Source organism: Phalacrocorax aristotelis, chromosome 2 (genome assembly GCF_949628215.1).
Source record: "Phalacrocorax aristotelis chromosome 2, bGulAri2.1, whole genome shotgun sequence".
Classification (NCBI taxonomy): Eukaryota; Metazoa; Chordata; class Aves; order Suliformes; family Phalacrocoracidae; genus Phalacrocorax; species Phalacrocorax aristotelis.
This window is the reverse complement of record NC_134277.1, coordinates 163,702,107-163,724,026: the sequence shown is the minus strand read 5'-3', so window position 1 is coordinate 163,724,026 and position 21,920 is coordinate 163,702,107. Positions and strand designations below refer to the sequence as shown.

The 21,920-nt window shown below is 43.4% G+C and overlaps 1 protein-coding gene across 7 annotated transcripts in view; it reads left to right on the top strand.

The window, feature by feature from the left end:
• PTK2 (protein tyrosine kinase 2) overlaps nucleotides 1-21,920 on the top strand; it is a 233,548-nt gene that overhangs the window by 210,023 nt on the left and 1,605 nt on the right. For 6 of the 7 annotated variants that reach the window (XM_075085912.1, XM_075085909.1, XM_075085911.1 and 3 more), the window contains 5 exons: nucleotides 7,713-7,775; nucleotides 15,667-15,706; nucleotides 16,295-16,401; nucleotides 20,600-20,755; nucleotides 21,217-21,297. In XM_075085912.1, coding sequence (XP_074942013.1) covers nucleotides 7,713-7,775; nucleotides 15,667-15,706; nucleotides 16,295-16,401; nucleotides 20,600-20,755; nucleotides 21,217-21,297 — 447 coding nt within the window. Of the gene's footprint in view, nucleotides 1-7,712; nucleotides 7,776-15,666; nucleotides 15,707-16,294; nucleotides 16,402-20,599; nucleotides 20,756-21,216; nucleotides 21,298-21,920 lie in introns of those variants that run through there. The other variant, XR_012659326.1, reaches the window with a different exon arrangement.

Below are 21,920 nucleotides of genomic sequence, written 5' to 3'. Positions count from 1 at the left end.
AGGACATTTAGTTCCTTGAAAATAAGAATTTACGCTTTATTCTGCAGGAAGCCAGTGGGCAGGAATGGAGAGCAGATCTTGTACATAGATGGTGTTACCAAGACCTTATTCCTTGCCAACTGAATTGCCTTAGTCTCTCAGGGGTTTAGTTATGTATGGCATTCAGAACTGTTCCAAACAGCCGATGGCTGTGAAGACAACCAAGGTAGGATAAAACTCTATTAGGTGTTGAGAGCTACTGATAGATGCCCCATGTCCAGTACATGTTCTAGCAAAGATCCACATTGTGCCAGAATTCAGATGTGAGTTTTGATTAAAGGATGTTGAAGCTTGCTTTTGGCTGGTTTCCTTGTAAGTGCACTTGGGAATTTGCGGTTTGCCATTGGATGACCGTAAAGAAGCCACTCTACCCAGATTGGTTTGTCCAATTCATTAGAGGCTGAAGAGGGGGAAGGGAAAGGAAAATTTCTTCCCTAATTTAGGCATTAGCTTTTCCAGCCTTGAGTGGCACCAGTGGCTTGTGACTTTCACAAGCCCGGGAGGTCAGATTGATCTATTGTGGGCTAAAACTTTCAAGACTGTCAAGAACTTTTTGAGGAATTAATGTATTTACTGAGGATGAGGCATTGTGATTTCAGGTGGTGGCACGAGATTGCGTGGGAACTTTCTGCAGAAAACTTTCTGAACTTTCTGACCTTTTCTGCGGAACAGATGCAGTTATTTGTAGTGTTTGTTATTCTGCTTTGATTCAGCTTCTGGACCATTAGGCTGTTTGCTGTCCCCCAGTTTACTGTTTGAGGAGAGACTTTTATTTTTCTTTTTCTCTGTAATATGGTCTTAGTATACATTTGGAAAAAAATTACTGTGTTTTCATTGTGTGTTAGTTTTTACTGTGAGGAGGCACCATCTCTATTGCCACCCCCTACTCAAAGGAGAACTAGCAGCGATGAACTTGTGAGCGCCTATAGAGGTCTGTAGCTTTACCAGAGCTGGATTTGGTTGATGTAAACACTTCGAGGGTTTAAAAAGGCAAAAAAAAGAGAACATCTGAGTGGAAGTAAGCACGAACTTAAATGGCCAAAATGGAATCTGTAAGACACTTCAGTTCTTTTTCGTTCTGCACTAACATGTTGACTGTACAGACTTTGTGGTTTATACTTGAATGCGTGTTACAGATTTATACACAGTGTGAAAAGCTAAGCAAGCTAATGATAGCCACAGGGTATATTTGAACCCATAGCAGGATGTATGTCAGAGGAATCTGCAGTTTATAGATGGGTATGTCTTGGAAAAGGAATGTGGTTTTCTAGGTTTGGCCCTGAAGAAATCAAGGTGGTAGAAGAGTCACCGTGGGGAGTCACTCTTGGAGGCCTTGCACATCTCCTGAAGGACATGCACAGTTCATACATTAGAGTCCAAACACAGGCCCAGTGTAGAAATAATCCATGTATTACATGCCAACACTTCTTGCCCCATGTCGTCTAGTGAATGACTAGTGACATTTCTTCTCTTGGGAGAATGGACTTCCCTAATTTCACTCCAGGTGATTTATGGGGGAGAAGCAACCTGTTTTTTTCAAAATTGATGTCATGTCTTTCACTTCGTTTGGGACACCTTTCTGCACCAACCTTTAGATTTATTGCTGAAGATTTTGCTCTCCCTCCCCTGCTACAGGCAAGTTTCAGAAGAGTATTTTTCCTTTTGAGCACAGAGGACAATAGAAAGAGTAGAGCCAGATTTTAATTTTTAACTTATGCAACTATACAGTGTAGTGTTCTCATTTAAAACTGACTACTTTCAAAAGCTGCTCTATTTACACAGTCTTCAGGCTCCTGCAGTCTATCTCACTTCTGTTATTGAGAATTGGACTCACAAGGGAGTAACTGCAAATCATTTCATGTAGGATGCTGCAACGAGAAGAAAAATCCTCAGTGGCGTTTCTGTTACTACGGTTTTTGTTTGCCCAGAGTAACACCAAGTTGCTCATGGCTTGAAATTTATTGTTGCTTCAATGGGGATAAAATACAACTCAGAGCATGTTAATATGAGTATAAACAGCACTGATGCTGTGTTTGCTAGAAGAGACACCCCAGATGAAGAATTAAATTGCAGTGGCATTGGAAGGGAGATTTGCCAGTCTTCAGAGAGGTTGTTATCTGTGTAAGCAGTTTGCCCAAAACTGGTCCTTTGACAATACTTGAAAGGAGATAGAAATTGTGTTTGCAAACTGCAGCCTTAACAGGATCCAGAATTGTGAAATTCTGCTGAAAAAAACAAGAAAACAAACAGATCTCTCTTCATGGGAAGCTCCTGAATGAAAATAAATCTGTTGTGTAAAGAAGTGTTTAACTGTAAATTGTACCAACCATATCCACTGGGGAGGTGAGAAGATAATTGATGGGGCATTGATTTTGGGGGGCTTTTTTCCCAGGACTGACACTCCCTCCCACCCCCTGATAGAAAGGGGATGTTGCACCCTAGCCTGGTAGCTTTAATGGACACTGATTAAACTTGTTGGCTTTCATGCTGTCTTGATAAAATTGCTTTAGATGTCAGCATCCCAAGGAGGGAGGACAGAAATCTCTGCATTATTTTTGAGGAAGCTGAAGCAAAGACAAAGCATTACTGCACTTAAAGCTTGATGCAGGTAACTACAGGAGACGGTCTTTGTCCAAGACGTACACAGGTGGAGGGGTGAGATGGCCGCAGTACAGACACATTACGTGAAAGAAGTGGATGTCTGTTTGGCCTTCTACGTAAGGAATCTTACTGTTAGGTTTTTTTAGGTGCTGCAGCCCTGAGGACTGAGTTTTTCACTCTTCATTTATACCCTGTGACGTTTAGACCTCAGCAGACAAGCAGGAACAAGTGAAATTAATGAAGTTCTCATTCTGCACTTTTCTCCTGAGTTGTTTTTGAATCATGTGGGTATTTCCACCCCCCAAAAAAATGAAACTGATGGAGATTAATCAAGATTTTACTTGTACATAGTGCATAGCGTATAGAGGCTGAGCGAACAGCCTCCATCCCCAAAAGCAGTGCTGCACAATTGCAAATGGCCTCTCTACTGCTGTCACTTGCAGCTCGCTGTGACTAAAAGATTTGGCCCGTTACCCTGCAGTCTGGCATGCGTGCTGCGATACTTGTGCTTAGGTGTCCAGCATGCTGGCTTTCCTTTTACAGTATTTGCGCACACAGAACATCAGCCCATAAGGAACAAATTACTCCATTAGGGCCACAGGATGTGTATGCTAATCTTCCAGCGCTGACTTCTTGTGTGTAAAATTAATTTTAAAACAAATCAATTAATTCATTGAGTTAAAATCATGTGTAAAGGGCCCCCTGAGGATGGTTTCGTTTGTGAGTTTTGACAGAAGCTTGGAACTGCCAAACACTACCCGGATACTTAATTCTTTTTAATTGGTTCTAGGAGAGTATACTTTCTGTATTTTAATAAGAGCTCGACCCAAACGGAGGATCGCCTTTAACCACAGATAGGAAACCAATGGTGATGGTGATGCCGTGAGAGAGCCCACTGAACTGGTAGCGAGCTAGTTTGCTTTGCAGACGTTGTGGGAAAGAAACTGTGTCATACTGTGTTTTTTCAAGGTGACCTTTTAAGTTCAGCAGTATAATGGAGTTAGTGATTTTTATGCTGTAACTTTTGGCACTGTTGCTAACTTTCTCTGAACGTTTTGCAGAATGCTTTTCTTCTTTTGGGCCTGTTTAATTACCTGCTTCCTCATTTATATTTAGTTCCCAGTTTGAACCTTTCTTTGTGGCTGTGTTGATGTTACATGACACTGTTTTTAATTGTATAAAATAAAGATATGTATGTACATGCCTTTTAGTAACTCCTCAGCAGACAGAGCAGTGTTGTGCTAAGAAATTTATATAGCCCTTTCCTGTGATAGGTTAAGAAGAAATAATTCACATAGTTTCCTTATCATGTTTGGGTTTTTTTCTGAAATTCCCACATAGTTGTGGTTTTGCCCTATTTTGACACTGAGAACTGCAATTCAACTCTAATTGATGTGAACTGTTGCTAAAATAAGATTTTAATTTTTAGCCTGAGAAAATCCCACCAAGACATTACAATTTGGCATGTCCTGCAAATGCCAAGACTTACATGTTCTTTTATTAGTGAGTAGCCAGAAATACTGGAAATAAAGTAGGTTATGTTCCAGTTTGTCAACGTACGCATCCTGTCTGAAAAGTCCTCTTGACGTTGCCAAAGATTTCAGATAGTAGACTGTTTATTAGAAAAAAAAAACATTTACTCTTGAAGGATTTTGATTTTCTGCAAGATTTTAATAGCATATAGTTCCCCCCTTAAATACGTGTCTGTAATGAATATAATAGTAAGTAGAAAAGACTTTGCTAAAACTTGTGATTTAGTTCAGTACAGTTGGCAGCTTCACCAAAAAAGAGTTTCAGAGCACTATGGTTTGTATGCTTGAGAAGTCCCCTCGTGCTATGGGTATGAAACACATTTGAAAAGTACTTGTTCGTTTCCTGTCCCGCCAAGAAGCCCTGTATATCGAACGGTACGCCCAGTACCAGGGTGGGAGAATCATTTGGAGGAGTCTCTGTGGTTTTTGGGAGGCAGCCATGGAGGTGTAGGGCCATAGCAGGGACTGGAAAGATAGAAGGGTGTGCTTTGGGGCTGTAAAATGGTTTGTAAAGTACAGGACGGGTCAGTTTTGGTGTGAGGCTTATTTTTGACCTAGAGAATGTTGCGTTAAACACATCTGAAGGATCTCCGTATTAAAAATTCAGCAATGCATTGCTTTGTAATGCCAGCATGAGGGGCTAAAATGAGAGCTCTTACCACTGCAGAAGCATAAGAATTCCTGCTAAATAATATTTACAATTACAGTGGGAGTTTGATCTTAGATATCACCTTTACTGTAAAATAGTTTGTCTTTTGAAATTTCCACAGCTATACAAGTGAAAAAATCAGAGTATCATTTACTAAAATGGGAGTTGTTAGAATTTATTAGACTGTCTAGTGACAGTCAAGTCACTGGAAATATAATCAGGCCTCTTCTTAGTCATTGGACACAAAAGTGTGTTGAATATTTCTCCGTTGTTCCTTGTGTTCCTAACTATCAAGAGTTTTGATGGGGGAGGAGGAAAACGTTTGGAGAAATTGAAAGGGCTTGTGTTTACGTATCACTAAAGACTTCCAGTCCTTATTTCTGAGATTAAAATATGCAGATCGCCGAGGTGCAGGTGGGTTGTGTAGCTCTACAGACTCCTCGTGGACCCTCTGGTTTGCCATTACCCATTGGCGCTTGGTATCTTTGGTTTTGGATCAGGTTCTTGGGGATCCTTGGGCAACACCCTGCCTCCCATGGCTTCGCTTGCATGGGGGTGGACAACAGGACTTGGTATATTTGTTGGCAATGTGTGAAGCAAGTGTCTATTAAGTTAATAATGCTCATTTTAGTAATATTTTATGTGTATTTACAACCTTTCTGTGAAACGATTTTTAGACTGTAGCGAGGTGGTGGTATACTGTTCATGTACATGAGGTCCTGAAATCCGCTCATACACAGCACGTTTGCTGCTGGTGGTGACTTGGGTAAACGAATTGTTGCTGTGATTGAGATTGTGGAATTGGGCATTTAGATAGTTTAGGTGCTAAAAGGGAGGACCTTGTTAGTGAGATAAGGAGGGGAGGAGGTGGATATTATGTCTATTAATTGAACTTTTTTCTTACAATACTAGAAGAAAATCTGTTATTTGGACTAGGATGTGTTTTGTGCTTCTGATTCTTTTAAAATGCTAGTATTTCATTATCTTTAGGTATCACTGGAGTCAGATTTAGGGTGCATTTCTACAGTAATAAATTGCTAAAAGTGCAAAAAGTATTAAAGACCCCTGTGATAAAACAGTCTCTGGCTATTTCCAAAGGCTTTGGGAACTTCCCTGTCCAGAAATACAGAAAATGAAGGCAAATTGTGAACATCAGTGTAATAGAATTGAGGTTACCCATATGCTTAGATAAACAAGGATAGCTATTTGCTTTAGCTTAAAAATATGATGAGAATCACGACTTAGTTGAGTTATCTAATGAAGTGTCTAACATACCCATGTCGAATGAGGCTTTAATCAGAAAAAATTCCTTCATCGTACCGAAGGAGGTAAGCTGGGGATTTGTCAATGGTAGCTTTCATCATAAAATTTGTCACAGATTCCTGGAGGAACACTGGGAAATGGCTTGCAGTGACTGCTTCAGTTCTTCATGTTTAAGATGGGGTTAAATATTTCTCTGTCTAGTACAAGTTGTCTATTTTTAATCTGCAAGTTCTTTCAGGCAGCAACTGTCTCTGGCTGTGTCTCACTCAGTCTGTGGAAGACTAAATGAAAATCCAATGTATAAGCCCCCCTGACAGACTACCAGCACAAGTGGAGTATTTTTAATGATAAAAAAAATCAATATTAGTGTATCTTTGCAAGTTCTGTCTGCCCTGCTGGCTTTTTAGGGTCATTTAGCAGGGTAAGCAAGTTGGAATTATTCTTTAGTGCTTTTGGAAAGAAGGAAGGAAAGGGATCTGGAGTAGCTTCTAAGCAAGAAACTGATATATTTCTCCCCCAAAACTGACCCTGAAGGAACATGGGTCAGTTTAGTTACAGTCAATAGTCACCCACCTACATTTCTCTAAATAAAATTTTTTTATTCTCATGCTGTGTGTGTCCATTTTATGTATATATACATACAGACATATGAAGGAAGATGTATTTACACTGATGTAGATATGCGTTTTATCAGTTTTCATTAACTCCTCATCCAGTCTCGTACAAGAGTGAATTGAAGAGTCAGACAAATCCGCTTTGTTTCTATGTGCCAGAATTAGCGCACTAGGAAGGCACCCTCATTTTGCTGAATGTACTTCTTCAGATCAGTGTTAATCTTTGTTTCACATCCACTCTTCCTTTGTCCTTGCATGTAATTAATGTTGTCGTTGAAGAATATGTATAACGTGGATTTTCTGGGGAGATGAAGAAAATTACCAGTTTCTGTGTGAAAAAAATTTGGCGTGGCCTTATTTTTACTTTTTAAATCAACTGAGCCCCAGGTTCCTATATCGCACTTAAAACATATATAATAGAAATTAGTTTGTTGCTTGTATCAGGAGAACAGTGCATCTGGATGTCTTTATTAGCTTTCTGTATCCAAATGCAGTGTTTAAAGAGCTCCAGTAATTGGCCCCATTTGCAGGCTTGGAGAGGGAGCCAAGTACATATAAGCCGTCCTCAGGCAGGAAGCGGGAATTAATGCGCAGCGTTTCTCATCCCACGGTTGAAATTTTGCTGCTGGGAAGCAAACAATTTAAAAAAAAAACAAAACAACAACAACAACAACAAAAAAACAACTTTTGCTACCTTTGAGAAAACTAAAATGCAGGTTTTCCAATGTTGTGTTAGGGAAATGGTACTATCAATATTTATAACAAGCATTTTTACACGTGCACTGAGAATGGGTGGTTGAGAAGCAGTCGAGAAGGCTGCCAGGAGTTTCAGTAGCTGCAGTTGCAGAAGTGTGTAGTCGCAGCAGCGGGGGTGTATAGGCTGGAATGAAATGACATCTGTATTTGTCAGTGCAAATTTTTAACAGTATTTTCCTGCCTTTATGATGATTTTAAACCTAGGTTGCGTGAATCGGTAAGCAGAGTACGGAATGAAATGTTTCGTTTTTGTTTTAGAAACCCGATGTGCGGCTCTCCAGAAGCAGCATCGACCGAGAGGACGGAGGTCTCCAGGGCCCAGTAAGTATGTGTGGGATCTTTCCATCTCCCAACTCTTTCTCCGGTTTCCTGGTAGAACATGTTGTACGCTGTCTTGATTATGGGAGATGATTTAAAGTTCTTGCTAAACGTTTCTACTATTATTACATGGTTCTGTAACTTTCCAAGAGGCTCAGCTTCTGCGGGCACAGCAGCCGTGGCAAACTTGTTCATGCAGCAGTTTGGGGCTTGGGGTTTTTTTTTTCCCCCCCTTGAAGCTGCTGTTGTAACAAATACTAAAATGTTCCCACAAGTATGTTGTAATTATGTTTATAATGTTCATGTGCTGCATAATTGGGCCTTTTATTTAAAAATGTGGATAGTTTTCTGAAAGTTCTGTCAACAGGAAGCAGGATTAAAATAACTTTTGGAGTTGTTTAAATATCTGAAGGGTTTTCTTCCAAGGAATGTAAATGTTACTTTTGTATTGCCCAGAAATCTGTTTGGGTAAATGTTCCGCTATGAAACAAATGGAATAAACCCCATAGCCATTCATTTATTGCCAGACAACAGCTGCAGCTGTGGTATTCTTTCTTTACTGGCTTAACTCCTGTCTGTTTAACTAAAAACGTCTCTCCAATTGTTCAATTGCCATTGGAATCTCTGAATCATACTGATGGAAAGGAGGGGTTAGGCTAGGGACTGGTAACGATAGAAACCTGATGCTTCATCTGTTTGTCCCCAGGGTTCACCTTTAAAATAGTTAATGTTTTAAATTCACTTTCTTAGTTCATTTGGGATGCAACTGTAAATTCCTAGTTTGGCTTCAGTATTTCTTCACTAGCTAAGAATTTAGGGACTCCTCCTGCATTTGCAGCCAAAGTACAATCGTGAATGAGTACATGAATGACACTGCCGCATGGTCTCTGGGGACATTCAGGTCTGGAAGCTGCTAAGATTTTTTCCCATTAAATTGGAGAAGACTATTAGTTACTGTTATGTCTTTGCTATTGTTGGATCTTCATACAAAAGCAAGTAAAGTACCGCTGCGTTTTGTGCTACTCGTGAAGTTGCTTTGAGATAACCTGAAGATTTTGAAGTCATGTCAGAGGTTTGGTTCAGGTGGTTGGCAGTGACAATGGCTTCAAAGTACAGCTTCTTGCAGCCAGCTGTTTCCTCTGACTGCTGCTTGATTTCAGCAAGATTGCCTGGGGTTAGAATAAAAAATACATCATCCAGATCCCAAATTGCTTGTAGGGGAAGTCCTGTCTTCCCAGACAAGGTAGTACAATTTCACACCCCATTTGAAAGAGTGTGAGGAAAACACTTGGTGATCATTGACAACATGAGTTTTAAAAGAAACTCTAATTTGTGATAACTACATTCCTAGTTCCAGAATTTGATTTTGCTTTTTTATCGTTCTCAATATATTCAGAACATAACTCTGACTGACTTCATTTGCAGTAGGAAGTGTCTAATGCTGCTGTGAGTCAATCTCAATTTCTCATCGAGAGGATGAGAAATAGGCAGTAGTCATTTCTAGGAGAACTCTGAATAAATAGTTCTCCAGTGTAACACAGAGATTTCTGTGACAGTGATGAGGACAGAATCCAGTTCACTGAGGTGTCATTTACGTCTTCCCCACAAAGTGACTTTTTATTTGAGCAGTCATTGTGGTAGTTGGAACGGGAGCAGAAAGCACAGTAGCTCTGATTCCTGGTCAGAGCAGCAGCATCTGTGCAGTTCAGGGACAGTAAGAGGGAGGAGGAGTAATACACGATCCCGTTCTTGGATGTGGTGGTACAAATTAAAGGCTATCACACGCATTTGAGTATTTCCTAACTGACGACCAGATGGCTGTATAACTTTGTGCACACTCTTTTGACATACACTTTTAATATGCAATTTTCTGGAAGTCAAAATGCAAGAATTCCTTCAGTGCAATTTTACTCTCCTCCCTCTCTTCCCTCCTTTCTTTCCCCCCAGAGTTACCAGATTTGAAATAGTCAGGTTAACAACACAAATCAAAGTTAGTGACATGACTGATGGTGCTGGCAGAAAGCAGATGTTTTTTCTAACTAGTGAGGGCAGTTGTATGGCAGTATGCGAGATGCTCGGCCAGTGGGTTTCAGAGGTTCGTGGTGACAGCAGAAAGAGTTTCAGGGCTTTGGATCTTTGATTTCTACTCCTGGTTCCTTAAAGTGAAATTTGATTTTTTCAAGTCCGTAGTTACATATTTGGAGTAGGCAGGGTGAATGCAGTCCTTTATTTCTAGCCATCACATTTCCACTCTGAAGTATAAGTTGATAGAATATCACCTCTGAAGCTTAGAAGAACTTCAGGTTTCTCCCTATGCATTTTTATGGGACAGTACTTTCTGGAAGTTGTGCTTCTTGACACAGTTTTCCACAGCAAACTGGTAAGAATGAGCTTAAAGGAGAGTTAGTGTGGGAATTTTCAGTTCATAAAGTTAAAAACTGAAAAATTTTTGAGCAGCTGAAAGCAGGCCGCATGAAGTGCTAGGCAGCCTGAGCCATAGGAGCCATTGTCAGACCTGTCTGTCATTTTAAAACCGTAACATGAATTTCTAAAAATGGCAGGCTGAAGCTTTGAATAAATGCTGAACTACAATCATGAGTATACTTCAAGTTTGTTAACGAGTTGGTTGCAAGGCATGAGCTTCTTGATTCAGTTCAGAGGATCTCATGCAGACTTTCTGCATGCTGTTGGGCAAGCTGCTTGGTATCCTCACAGTCACGTAGCACTGAAATGCGGTGATGGTGGAGTTAGAATCTAAGGAATAGTAAGTGTACTGCTATTGTCCCTGTTGCCTGTGTGTGTTTCTGAAAACAGAAAATATGAGACACTCAAAAACAGTTGCTTAAAAGGTCAGAAAAGAAAGTTAACGAATTATTGTTAGACAGTGATTTATGATAGCATATCATCAATTCATAGCTGAGGTGAATTGAAGCAAATCCTGTGCTTTTGTACCATTAAAAGTGAATCCTAAGCTGTCTGGATGTCACCTTCAAAGTGTTGAAAAAGCACCTTCCTTAGGTCTGACACGAAGAATTATTCTGACTTTGCAGAAAATGCTTTTTATAAATAAATGCCTTTTTGAGATGTTTCAATACTAGACCTATTAAATTCTAACTGCCTTCAGTGTTTTGTTTACTTGCAATGCAAACTCCTTTAGACAGATATGCTTGCATAAAACGTGACTCTGTTGGGATTGGAATGCTTTCTATGACACGACAACTGCAAGTTTTGTGTAAAGTATTAATTTGCTTGTGACCAAACATATTTTCATCTTTCATGGAATGATAGAATATCTCATATTGGAAGGAACCCATAAGCATCATCGAGTCCAACTGCCTGCTCCTCACAGGACTACCTAAAACTGAACCATATGACTAAAAGCATCATCCAGATGCTCCTTGAACTCTGACAGGCCTGGTGCCATGACCACTTCCCTGGGGAGACTGTTCCAGTGACCGTCCACCCTCTCTGTGAAGAACCTTTTCCTAATGTCTAGTCTGAACGTTCCCTGATGCTGCTTCGTTCTATTTCCTCATGTCCTGCCACTGGTCACCAGAGAGAGATCAGCACCTCCCCCTCTGCTGCCCCACTTGAGGAAGGTATAGACTGCAGTGAGGTCATCCCTCAGCCTTCTCTTCTCCAAGCTGAACAAGCCAAGTGACCTCAGCCACTCCTCGCTCCTCCTAAGTCCTGCCCTCGAGGCCTTTCACGATCTTGGTCGCCCTCCTCTGGGCACACTCTAACAGTTTGATGTCCTTCTTATATTGAACTGCACACTGTACTTGAGGAGGGGATGCATCAGTGTGGTGCAGAGCGGGACAGTCACCTCCCTCGACTGGCTACCTACGCTGTGCTTGGTGCACCCCAGGACATGGTTGGCCCTTTTGGCTGCCAGGGCACACTGTTGCCTGATTTTCTACTTGCCATCAACCCAAACCCCCAGATCTCTTTCCACAGGGCTGCTCTCCAGCCTCTCATCCCCCAGTTTTTATGCGTAAACAGGATTACCCTGTCTCAGATGGAGAATCTGGCACTTGGTCATGTTAAATTTCATACAGTTGGTGATTGCCCAGCTCTCTAGTCTATCCAGATCTCTCTGTAAGGCCTCTCTAACCTCAGTGGAGTCCACAGCTCCTCCTAGTTTAGTATCATTGGCAAATTTACTTAATGTACATTCGATTAGTGTGTCCAGATCTTTTATAATAACATTAAAGAGCACTAGCCCTAACATTGAGCCCTGGCGAACCCCACTGGTGACTGACCATCAGCCTGATGTAACCCCATTTACTATAACTCTTCAAGCCTGACCCATCAGCCAACTGCTCACCCAAGGTATTATGGACTTGTCTAGCTGTGTGCTGGACACTTTGTCCAGAAGGCTGCCGTGAGAGAGAGTATCAAAAGCTTTGCTAAAATCCAAAACTACATCTACTGGCTTCCCTTGGTCAACTAGATGGATGGCCTTGTCATAAAAGCAAATCAAATTGGTTAAGCAGGACTTTCCCCTCAGGAACCTGTGCTGGCCATGGCCAGTGACTGTGTTGCCTCTCAGGTGTTTTTCAGTAACTCCCAGAATAACCTTCTCCATAATTTTACCAGGCACTGCAGTGAGACTGACAGGCCTGTTATTACCAGGATCTTCCTTCTTACCCTTCTTGAAAATAGGGTCAACATTTGCCAGCTTCCAGTCAGCTGGGACTTCTCCAGACTCCCAAGACCATTGAAAAATAATGGGGAGACGTCCCACAATAACACCAGCCAGCTCTTTCAGTACCCTCGGATTAATCCAGTCGGGCCCCATAGACATGTTCATCCAGCTGAAGCAGCAAATCTCGAACAAGTTAAGAGTCAGCTGGGAGTTTATCATCCCTCCAGTCACAGTCTTCCATCCCAGGGCCCTGGGAGTTCCGGGGCCCATAATCAGTGTTGAAGACAGAGGTGAAGAAGGCATTAAGTGTTTCTGCTTTGTCTATGTCCTTATTTATGAGGTGATCGACCCCATGAATCAATGGACCAATGTTATCTCTGATCCTCCTTTTGCTGTTAACACGTTTAAAAATTTTATTAAAAAAATGTTTTTGTTGCCCTTCACAGTCTGGGCAGCTTGAACTCTAATTGAGCTTTGGCCGCATGAACGTTCTCCCTACAGTGGTGAGCAGCATCTCTGTAGTCCTTCTGCATCGCCTGTCCTTGCTTCCAGTGTCCATACACTTTTCTTTTGCACCTGAGTTCTAGAAGAAGATCCCTGCTTAGCCACGCCAGCCTTCTGCTCCTCTTCCTTGTCTTCCTACACTTTGGAATTGCCTGCTCCTGCGGTCTTAAGAGATGGCTCTTAAAAAGTGACCATCATTCATGGACCCCACTACCTTCATAAGCAGATTCCCAGGAGACCTTACTAACTAGCTCCTTCAGCAGCCAGTCCTTCAGACTGCTCTCCCCATGTCCAGGGTTGAAGTTTTGCTGGCAGTTTTTCTCCTATTGCCAGCAATTTGAAACTCAACTGCTTCATGGTCACTGTGACCAAGGCAGCCACCAATCACCACCTCACCCACGAGTCCTTCTCTGTTTACAAACAACAAATCTAGGAGGGCACTTTTCCTAGCTGGCTCCCTTAGAACCCGCACCAAGAAGTTATCTCTCTGCAGCGTGCTTCAGAAATTTCCTGGACTTGTTTGAGTCTGCTGTGTGACATTCCCAATTGATGTCTGGGAATTTAAACTAACCCATAAGGACAAGGGCAGTTGATCTGGAGATATCCCATAACTCCTTGTAGAACAAATCATCAGTGTCATCATCCTGGCTGGCTGGGAGGTCTCACACCTGGCTGAGTCCCACAGCAACATCTGCTTTGTTTGCTTTCCCTTTCATCCTTACCCGGCCCATCTCAACCGTGTCATCACCAACTGTACGCGGCATAAAATCCAACCCTTCCTTACACAGAGTGCCACACGCACCCCGACCTCATCTGCCCTGCCTATTCCTCCTGAAGAGCCTAGAACTGCACCCCAGCCACAGGACCCATCCCACCAGGTTTTGCTTATGCCAATGATGTCGTAGCTCCAGGTCTGGGCCAAAGCTTCTAACTCCTCTTGCTTATTCCTCATGCTGTGCACATCAGTATACAGACATTTCAAATGTGCTCCAGAGTACTGAGCACGTCGTGGAGCAGACTGAAGGACCTCACTAGCACACCATCCCTCAAGCATTGCATCTCTAGCAGGCCTGGTTTTATCCCTTTCCCCCCCTACAAATCTAGTTTAAAGCTCCCTCGATGAGCCCTAACTCCTATGCAAAGATCCTTTTCCCCTTTTGAGGCAGGTGTACCCTGTCTGTCACCAGCAGGCCTGGTGTCATGTAGACAAATCCATGATGAAAAAACCCAAAATTCTGCCTGTGACACCAGTCACAGAGCCAGGTATTGATCTGCTGGGTCATGTTGTTTCTTCTCCCATCATTCCCTGCAGAACACTACTTGTGCTCCTTGTGGTTTTGATGCAGGGCGTGGGCTGACTTAGCCTTGGTGACTCCTCCAACGAAGATGAACCATCATCCTCGTCATTGTTTGGTACCACTTGCAGAGCCTCGTACCTATTATGCAAAGGCACCTGGGAAGGTGGGAGAGTCACGGAGGAGACACGCCTGCTGTGCCGGGCAGGAACTTGTCACCATTGCCCCCATCCCTTAAGTCACTGTGTTCAGCCAGGGGCAGAGGGGATGGGGGATCCTCCCTAACATGCATCCTCTCTGCCTGCCGGGCCTGTGCCAGGGAAGGCAGGGTGCGGTTCCAGCAGTCCGTCTCTCTCCCGCTCTCCCTGACACTCCTCGGCCTACTCACCTCCTCCCGGAGCTCTGTCGGCAGTGAGGAGCTCCCCTACCCGGGCGCAGCTCCCCCAGGTGTGCTGGCTGCTGCCGCCCGGTACCGGCACACGGGCAGGGCACACCCTGCAGCCGGACACCTGGGCGGCAGCGTGTTCCCCCCGGAGCTCTGTCTGGGGAGCTGCGTCAGTCGTGGTGGGTGCAGAGCCTGGAGAGGCCATGGCCTTCGGCCGGGTGGGTGCCATTGCTCCCTGCTCGAGCTGTGCAAACTGCTGCGCTGCAGTCTTTGCCCACCCTGCTGGCAGCACTCCTGGTCTCTAGCACTCCCTAGGGGTTTCCTTTATAGGTGTGGGGGCTTGGCTGCTGTTGCTCCTGGCCCTGCCCAGGTCTCCTCAGCCGCTGTGGCACAAGCTGTGGGCTCCTGGTGGGTCTCTCCACTCCCCCGAAGTTCCCCCAGTTCAGGAAACCCCCCCTGTGCACAGTGGTAGAGCGCTCTGCTGCCAGTCGTGCTGGCAGCGGAGCTGCTCACCTTGGCAACTGAGATTGGGAAGAAGGTTGTATAAATATAATTAACAAGGAAAGTCACTTCAATCTATCATTAAATACTTGCAGATGAGTAAGAAAATTGACCTTGACTAAGAGCTTTGCAACAAAACCAAAAAGTAAAGCAGCTTAGAAATCTGTTGGCATTATGGAAACCATTTAGCAGCGCAGAAATACCTTAGTCTTGTAATTGTTGCACTGCCATTTCTTCACCACCATGACTTCTTCAGTTCGATCTCTGAATACAAACTAAAAAAGATTGTGAATATACCACCACATTTGATTAGTAATGAAGGATAAACTGTAATGTAGAGGCCAGGTCTGTTGTGAGCAGCACAGAATAAATGAAAGTTCTTTTCTTACTGTATAAGTAGTATACCTGTAGTTAGGAGTTTATCTAGTGATGGTGAATTGGGATGTGTTTTTAACTGTGGGGAAATGCACTGAGAACTGACTGCAGTCAGTGTTTGAGACTGTGCCGATGAAAGTTGTGAGCACTGTAATAACTAATCTAAATGTATATTTTATTTTATAGGCTGGTAACCAGCACATATATCAACCTGTGGGTAAACCAGGTAAGCAGTAAATTCATATGCCGTCATCTTGAATCCTTCATTACAAGTTTTCTAGCAGCAGTACTGCACAAAGACTTTTGCCGGTATTTTCATGCCGGGGTGGATTCAGTTCCAGACACATAGGTGTTTCGGTGCACTATTTGTTTCAACCCCCATGCAGTCCCCGGAGATGTAGTCAGCAAAGCCAAGAAAGTGTTTCATCAACAGCGGGAAGTGTCTGGTGGAAGCTGAGTCACCGTGTAGGACTTCACCATGTGTGGAGTTCAGACATGTAAACCAAAAGTAGACACCTAAATTTAGGTTTCTCAAAGTGAATCACACCCAGGCTTTCTGCCATGAAGAAGTCCAATTTTCCTAGACATATGCAGCATGTGTCACCCCTTCGTACAACATATTTCTTCAGTAGAAATATAGATTAAAGTGTAGCTCCTTCAAACAGTGGATTTACTGTAAGACACATTAAGACATACACTTCTTCTGCTAGTACAGTAAAGCACATGTATCCTTTTTAGTGTTGACAGACCAAAATTATGCAGGCACATCTGATATGTCGGTCCTTTAAAAAACGCAAATTGTTTCTGTTACCAGATCATGCAGCTCCACCAAAGAAACCTCCCCGCCCTGGAGCCCCCAGCCATTTGGGCAGCCTTGCCAGCCTGAACAGCCCTGTGGACAGCTACAATGAAGGCGTGAAGGTACATTCCTCAGTGTCACATGAATCATGCTTCCGAAAATTAAACACTACCCCTCTGAGATAGTTTGCGGTTCCTGGAGTAGAGACCGTGGAAAGCAAAAGCAACTAAACTTCCAAGGAAATGTTGTCATGGGGCAAACATGCACTGGCAGCTCTCCAGGGAAGCAGGGAGTTAACTGGTAGGCTCATATCCTCCATTACTGTGATTCAGCAAGTTCCTCACCTAGAACCTTTCCCAGGTGAGCTTATTTCTGGTTTGAAGAGCGTATGAGATCTCCTGTATGGACCCAGCAGCTTTGTTAAGCAGGAAGGAGCACACCAGGGTTACCAGGTTACTCAGGTGGTACCAAAGTCTCCTGTCCTCTGTCACAGAGAAGTGGGACGCGTCTGAACTGTGGTGCTGCAAAAAGCTCTTGCTGCAGCACCAAGGCGCCTAAAACCCTGCTAGCTCTGGGGAGCAAGGGCAGAGGGGAAATGGGCTCCCTGACCTGTGAGTGAGAAACTTTCTAATGTGCTGTTTCACCTCCAGTAAATAGACAATAAAGCCAAAAGTGAAACTTCACCATTTTCTAGCAGAGATGCTGCAGGGTGCTGTGAAACACAGCATCCTGTCCCCTGTTGCAGTCAGTGTCCATGGAACTGCTCCTTAGTATGTCAATCACTTTTAAAATCGTGTCACTAGGTGTTGTTCCGGGCCTTTGGGACTCCGTTACCTTTCTAATCTTCAGGAAGCAGAAACCCGAGTGACCTCAGGGCCTCCTGAGGGGAACCAGTGGAGCTATTTCTGATGCTAGCAGCTTCTAGCAGCTAGATATAATAGTTTTGGGGAATTCTCTGTCAGTAATACTCTAACAGAAATGCAGCTGATTTATTTATGTCGCTGTTTTATTATTTCACAACCTTTGCAGCTCCCCCACAAAGGCTGTTGGTCTGACGGCAGTATTACTGACCAGAGCATTAAAGCAGGATCACTCCTCCTGCTGCTCCCATTCTGTCAGCTGATGCCCTGAGCAGCGCCCAGGGAGGTGATGTATTTGTGTTCCAGCTACTTCCCAGGAGGAGAAAGATGGGGTCTGCATTAGAGCACAGGCTTCTGCAAATATACCGGGGCAATCCCTACAGTGGTGCAACAGCTAGTGCTGACGGTGCAGCTTCTCATGGAAGGAAGAGCTAATCTAAGCCCTGCCAAGCCTGCAGTAAAGAATGGGAATCCATGTTGTGGTAGACGCAGCTGTTGTGATAAGCAACATTTATTTTACGTGGTTTAAGAAAATACAGAAAAAAATCCAGTTATTCTGACCACAAAATTCAAAACTTGCCATCAAAGCAAATATGTTTAGCACAAATTGATCTCAGCCCCTGCCTGCCTGTCTCACTCTTGCTATCCTATTCTGAGATTATTGGAATATTTAAGAACCAACATAAACAGACAGCAGTGGTGAATTTGAGCTGGATTATGTACTATAAACTGATGCCAGTGCTTTTGAAGCTGCCAAGCCTCAGAAAATGTCAAAAAGCAGTAACAGATGTTACTTGGCTTCTATAAAATGTCCTTTCTAAATGCTGACACTGGAACATGAAAACTGTTTTCTGAAATACATCCTTCTGACAACAAACAAACCTGAGCAGCCAAAGTCATCAGTAATAACAAGTGAAAAAGATGCATGTACTAAATAGCTTCTTCAGTAGAAAATGAGGGCTGATTTTGTTTGTTCTGTCAAGAGTTTCCTGAAATTGGTTTGTTTTATGCCTCTTCAGAAAACAGGCCATTATTTTTTAATAGTGTATAGCTTTGTTAATGTCTGCAGTCCCAAACTGAAGATTCCAGGGTTCATTTCAGACTCCCTTTTCTGTGCACCCATTTCAGACTCCCATTTCAGTCTCCCTTGTCTGCAGAATACAAATGAAAATAAGGGGATTTGACCTGCTTGCCCTTAGGAGCCTTTAGAGCATCCACCAGGAAATCCATGGTTTTGTGTTACTTGCTGAGGCAAAGTCAGCCGCTCCACACAAAGACACTCCTGACTTCATAGTCTGCAGAGCGATAGTGTGGATGTTGGGTATATAAACAAAAAAAATCCAGTGTTGAGAAACACAGATGTCCGTCCTCTTGAAACGTTAGGGCCTGGCTGGAGGAATTAAGGGGGCTGGCCATAATCCATCTAGAATGGGTTCTTGGTAGTTCTTTACCGCAACTGTGGTAAGTCATCGCGAACAGGAGCTGCACAGTTAGAAGACCATGTATTTCCTATCATGACTGTTCTACAGGAGAAAAAAAAGAAGTCAGAAAAAAACAAATGCAATATTTTCTTAAATCTATTGATTGTTTGTGTAGAGGGATGAGGGTTGCACAGGACATGCTGTTCCCCACCGTTGCAGAGGCCCTCTGCTCTATTCACCACTTTGCTGCTCGCCAGGCTGGCTTGCTCCTGTCAAGCTTTGCATGATCTCTTCCCCATGTGTTTAGTCAAAAGTAAGCATGGGTGCATGGCAAATACTTCCACTTCCTACGCGGGCACACAGCAGGTCGTCAGCACACAGTGGTGCTTCCATAACAAATGGACCAAGAGCTAACATGAATGATTGCCGATACTGTTGAGGATGCATTTTTGTTGCAGGCTTTTTAACTGGTCTCTTATTGCTACACATGTTTTGGTTTTGGTTTGGTTTTTTTCCTGCTGAGTTTTATTAATACTGTTTTTCTTTTTTCCCTTCTTTTGGTAAATTTCTTTAACCTTCCCCCACATTCTGCTCAACCATAGCCATGGAGGGTAAGCAGTGCGTGAGCGTGTGTGTACGTGCCCTATTCCAAAATGTCTTTGCATGTGACTTTGCCAGATGACTGTTTTTAACTTCTCGATTGCTGAAACCAGTTCGAATCACAACCTTTCACCGGTGATTGAGGCAATTACAATGTGCTTTTTCCTAAGGTATTTTCTGAGCAATACACTAGACTGAATCTCTGTAATAGCTGTCAGTACCCACTTAGTGAAATGCAACAAAATTGAATCACTTTGCACTAAATCCTGCACTCCTTCCTTAGACAAAGTTTCATCCAAGTATTTTATCGTTTTATCAGGGCAGGATCTCGGGTGCTTCCAGTGAAACACCTCTGTAGGTAGGACCAGTTGTGAGAACCAGTAGTAACGCAGTGCAGTGGGCTGGGTCCCTAGAAACATTCCAGGTCAGGCTGGACGGGGCTCTGAGCAACCTGATCTAGTTGAAGATGTCCCTGCTCACTGCAGGTGGGTTGGACTGGATGACCTCTAAAGGTCCCTTCCAACCCAAAACATTCTGTGATTCTATGACTCATTTCATGCCATGAGCCATCTCAGATCAGCAGGGTGGATGTCCGCTCTGTGTCCAGTAGGAAATAAGCAATTTATTAATCTTCTGCTCCCACTGAGTGGTCACTTGGGCATCCCATAGTAGCGAAGGGCTGCAGGGGATGGGGATGCTTGTAGTTTTTCAGTTCAGGATACTGAGGGCCTTACAGAGGAACTTTTCAAAGTTTGTTTATTTTCTGACCCAGGATTATTTCGGGCTCTCTTGGGTTTAACTGTAGCCAGATCTGACTGAATGGCAGTTTTGCTTCAGTTAAGGACTACAGAATTTTTAACCTATTGGGTTTCTTCTGACTTATTGGAAACAAACTGAAAACACTTGGTGTTTCCCACCTGTACTGGTGACACCGTTTTTCTTAATCTACTGTTTTCACCAACAAAACAATAATATGTACTGCAATATTCTCTCTTTACTATAGCAGTATGTTAACTATGTACTCTGACACTGTTTTGGAGCACAAAAAAACTTTCCGGAACGAGGGACCCGATACCTGTTGCCTTAGCAGCGGGACTTGTACTGAACCGTTTAGATGTGTCAAGTACTCTGTGCTCCTCGCTCCTCAAATTATTTTCTTCTCTGTTGTGGGAGCTAGACTGGAAGCTCTTCAGGGAAATCCTGGTGAAAATTCCCCAGTGTCATTCCACAGATCAGGTTCAGTCAGAAGAACTAAAGGAAACTTCCTTTAGATCCGAGTTCAAGCGTGCTCAGCCAGGACGGGGGACCCAGCTGGACCAAGTGGGGGTGGGGGGGGCTGTTGTGAATATGAGACCTTCCCGGCGGTCTGCAGAGGTTGGGAAGTTGCTGAGCCCCATCTGCTGGGGACAGGACGTTAAACCACCCCTCTCTGCTTCCAGATTCAGCCGCAGGAGATCAGTCCTCCTCCTACGGCCAACCTGGACCGCTCCAACGACAAAGTCTACGAGAATGTAACTGGGCTGGTGAAAGCGGTCATAGAAATGTCCAGTAAAATACAGCCAGCTCCGCCGGAGGAGTATGTACCCATGGTAAAGGTATGGAGGGAATTCCTAAAATCACTGTTTTGTTTCGCTCCTGAACAAGGTCGTCAGGTGGCACAGGAGAAGGTTTCTGGAAAGTTGGAAGTAGAAAAGCTTTTTGTGTTTGCGGCGGGGGGAGCGACTTGTGGTTCAAGTGCTGGAGCGTTGGATACTGTTAATGGTATTGTGGGAAACGGTGCTTTTATTCCCTAGCTTGCCTGTGCTTAGCCAGGGGCAGCGAGTTGTGCGCTATCTTATCTACGTTCCGCTTTTTAAAAAGCACTTTTTTTAATTAACCCTTTTGGCATTTTGTTTTGATGGTGAAACATGGAATCGTAAGTGGGGTTTTCTAACTCCCTTCCTACCCAGACAAGGGATCAAGTGTATCGGTTGCTTCCTGCACTCTGGCTACAAGTCCCTCATCCGTTCATTCCAAGTTTTTAAACGTTATTTTCTTAATTGCCTGTTTTTCTTAGGAGGTTGGTTTGGCATTAAGAACCTTACTGGCCACGGTAGACGAGACCCTCCCCGTGCTTCCTGCAAGCACCCACAGAGAGGTACGTAGAGCTCCCCTCACCTGATGCTCAGGCTCTTACATTTCAAGTTAGCCCCAGCCAGGACCGCTGCCTGGACGTGTTTTGACTCACTAAGCAGTACGAGGCCTCACGTAAATCATTGTGAAATTAATTTTATTAGAATCCGTTTGCTGTGTGGACGCAGGCTTGTATTGACTTCAGTGAAGCTGCTCAAACTGGATGTAATTGAAGAGCATACAACACGTGCACATATGAAGTTGACATGAAAACCGTTAGCAGTGCTAACATGGAACTTTGTGAGCTGTAGTTTAATGAAAGATTAAACTTGCACTAAGTCATTAAATGGGTAATTGAGCATAGCTTGGTGCAGCTGGAAGGTTTTGATGAGAGATCGTATAACAACCACCTAATTCTGGATGAGAAGTGACTGAGATCTTTTCACTGAAGTTCATGCGTCAGGAGTAAAACTGTTTTCCTTCAAAACCTTCAATGAGTGCGATAATGAGAAAGCTGGAGGATGGGTCTTTTAAGTGCCACCTTAGAGAATCATCCTGACTTCAGCTGTTTGGTTCTGCTAAGTAACCTGTATCTGGCTTCTTGACCTGTTTTTATTTTTTACTGCTTTAGAGCTACTTTAATAATAG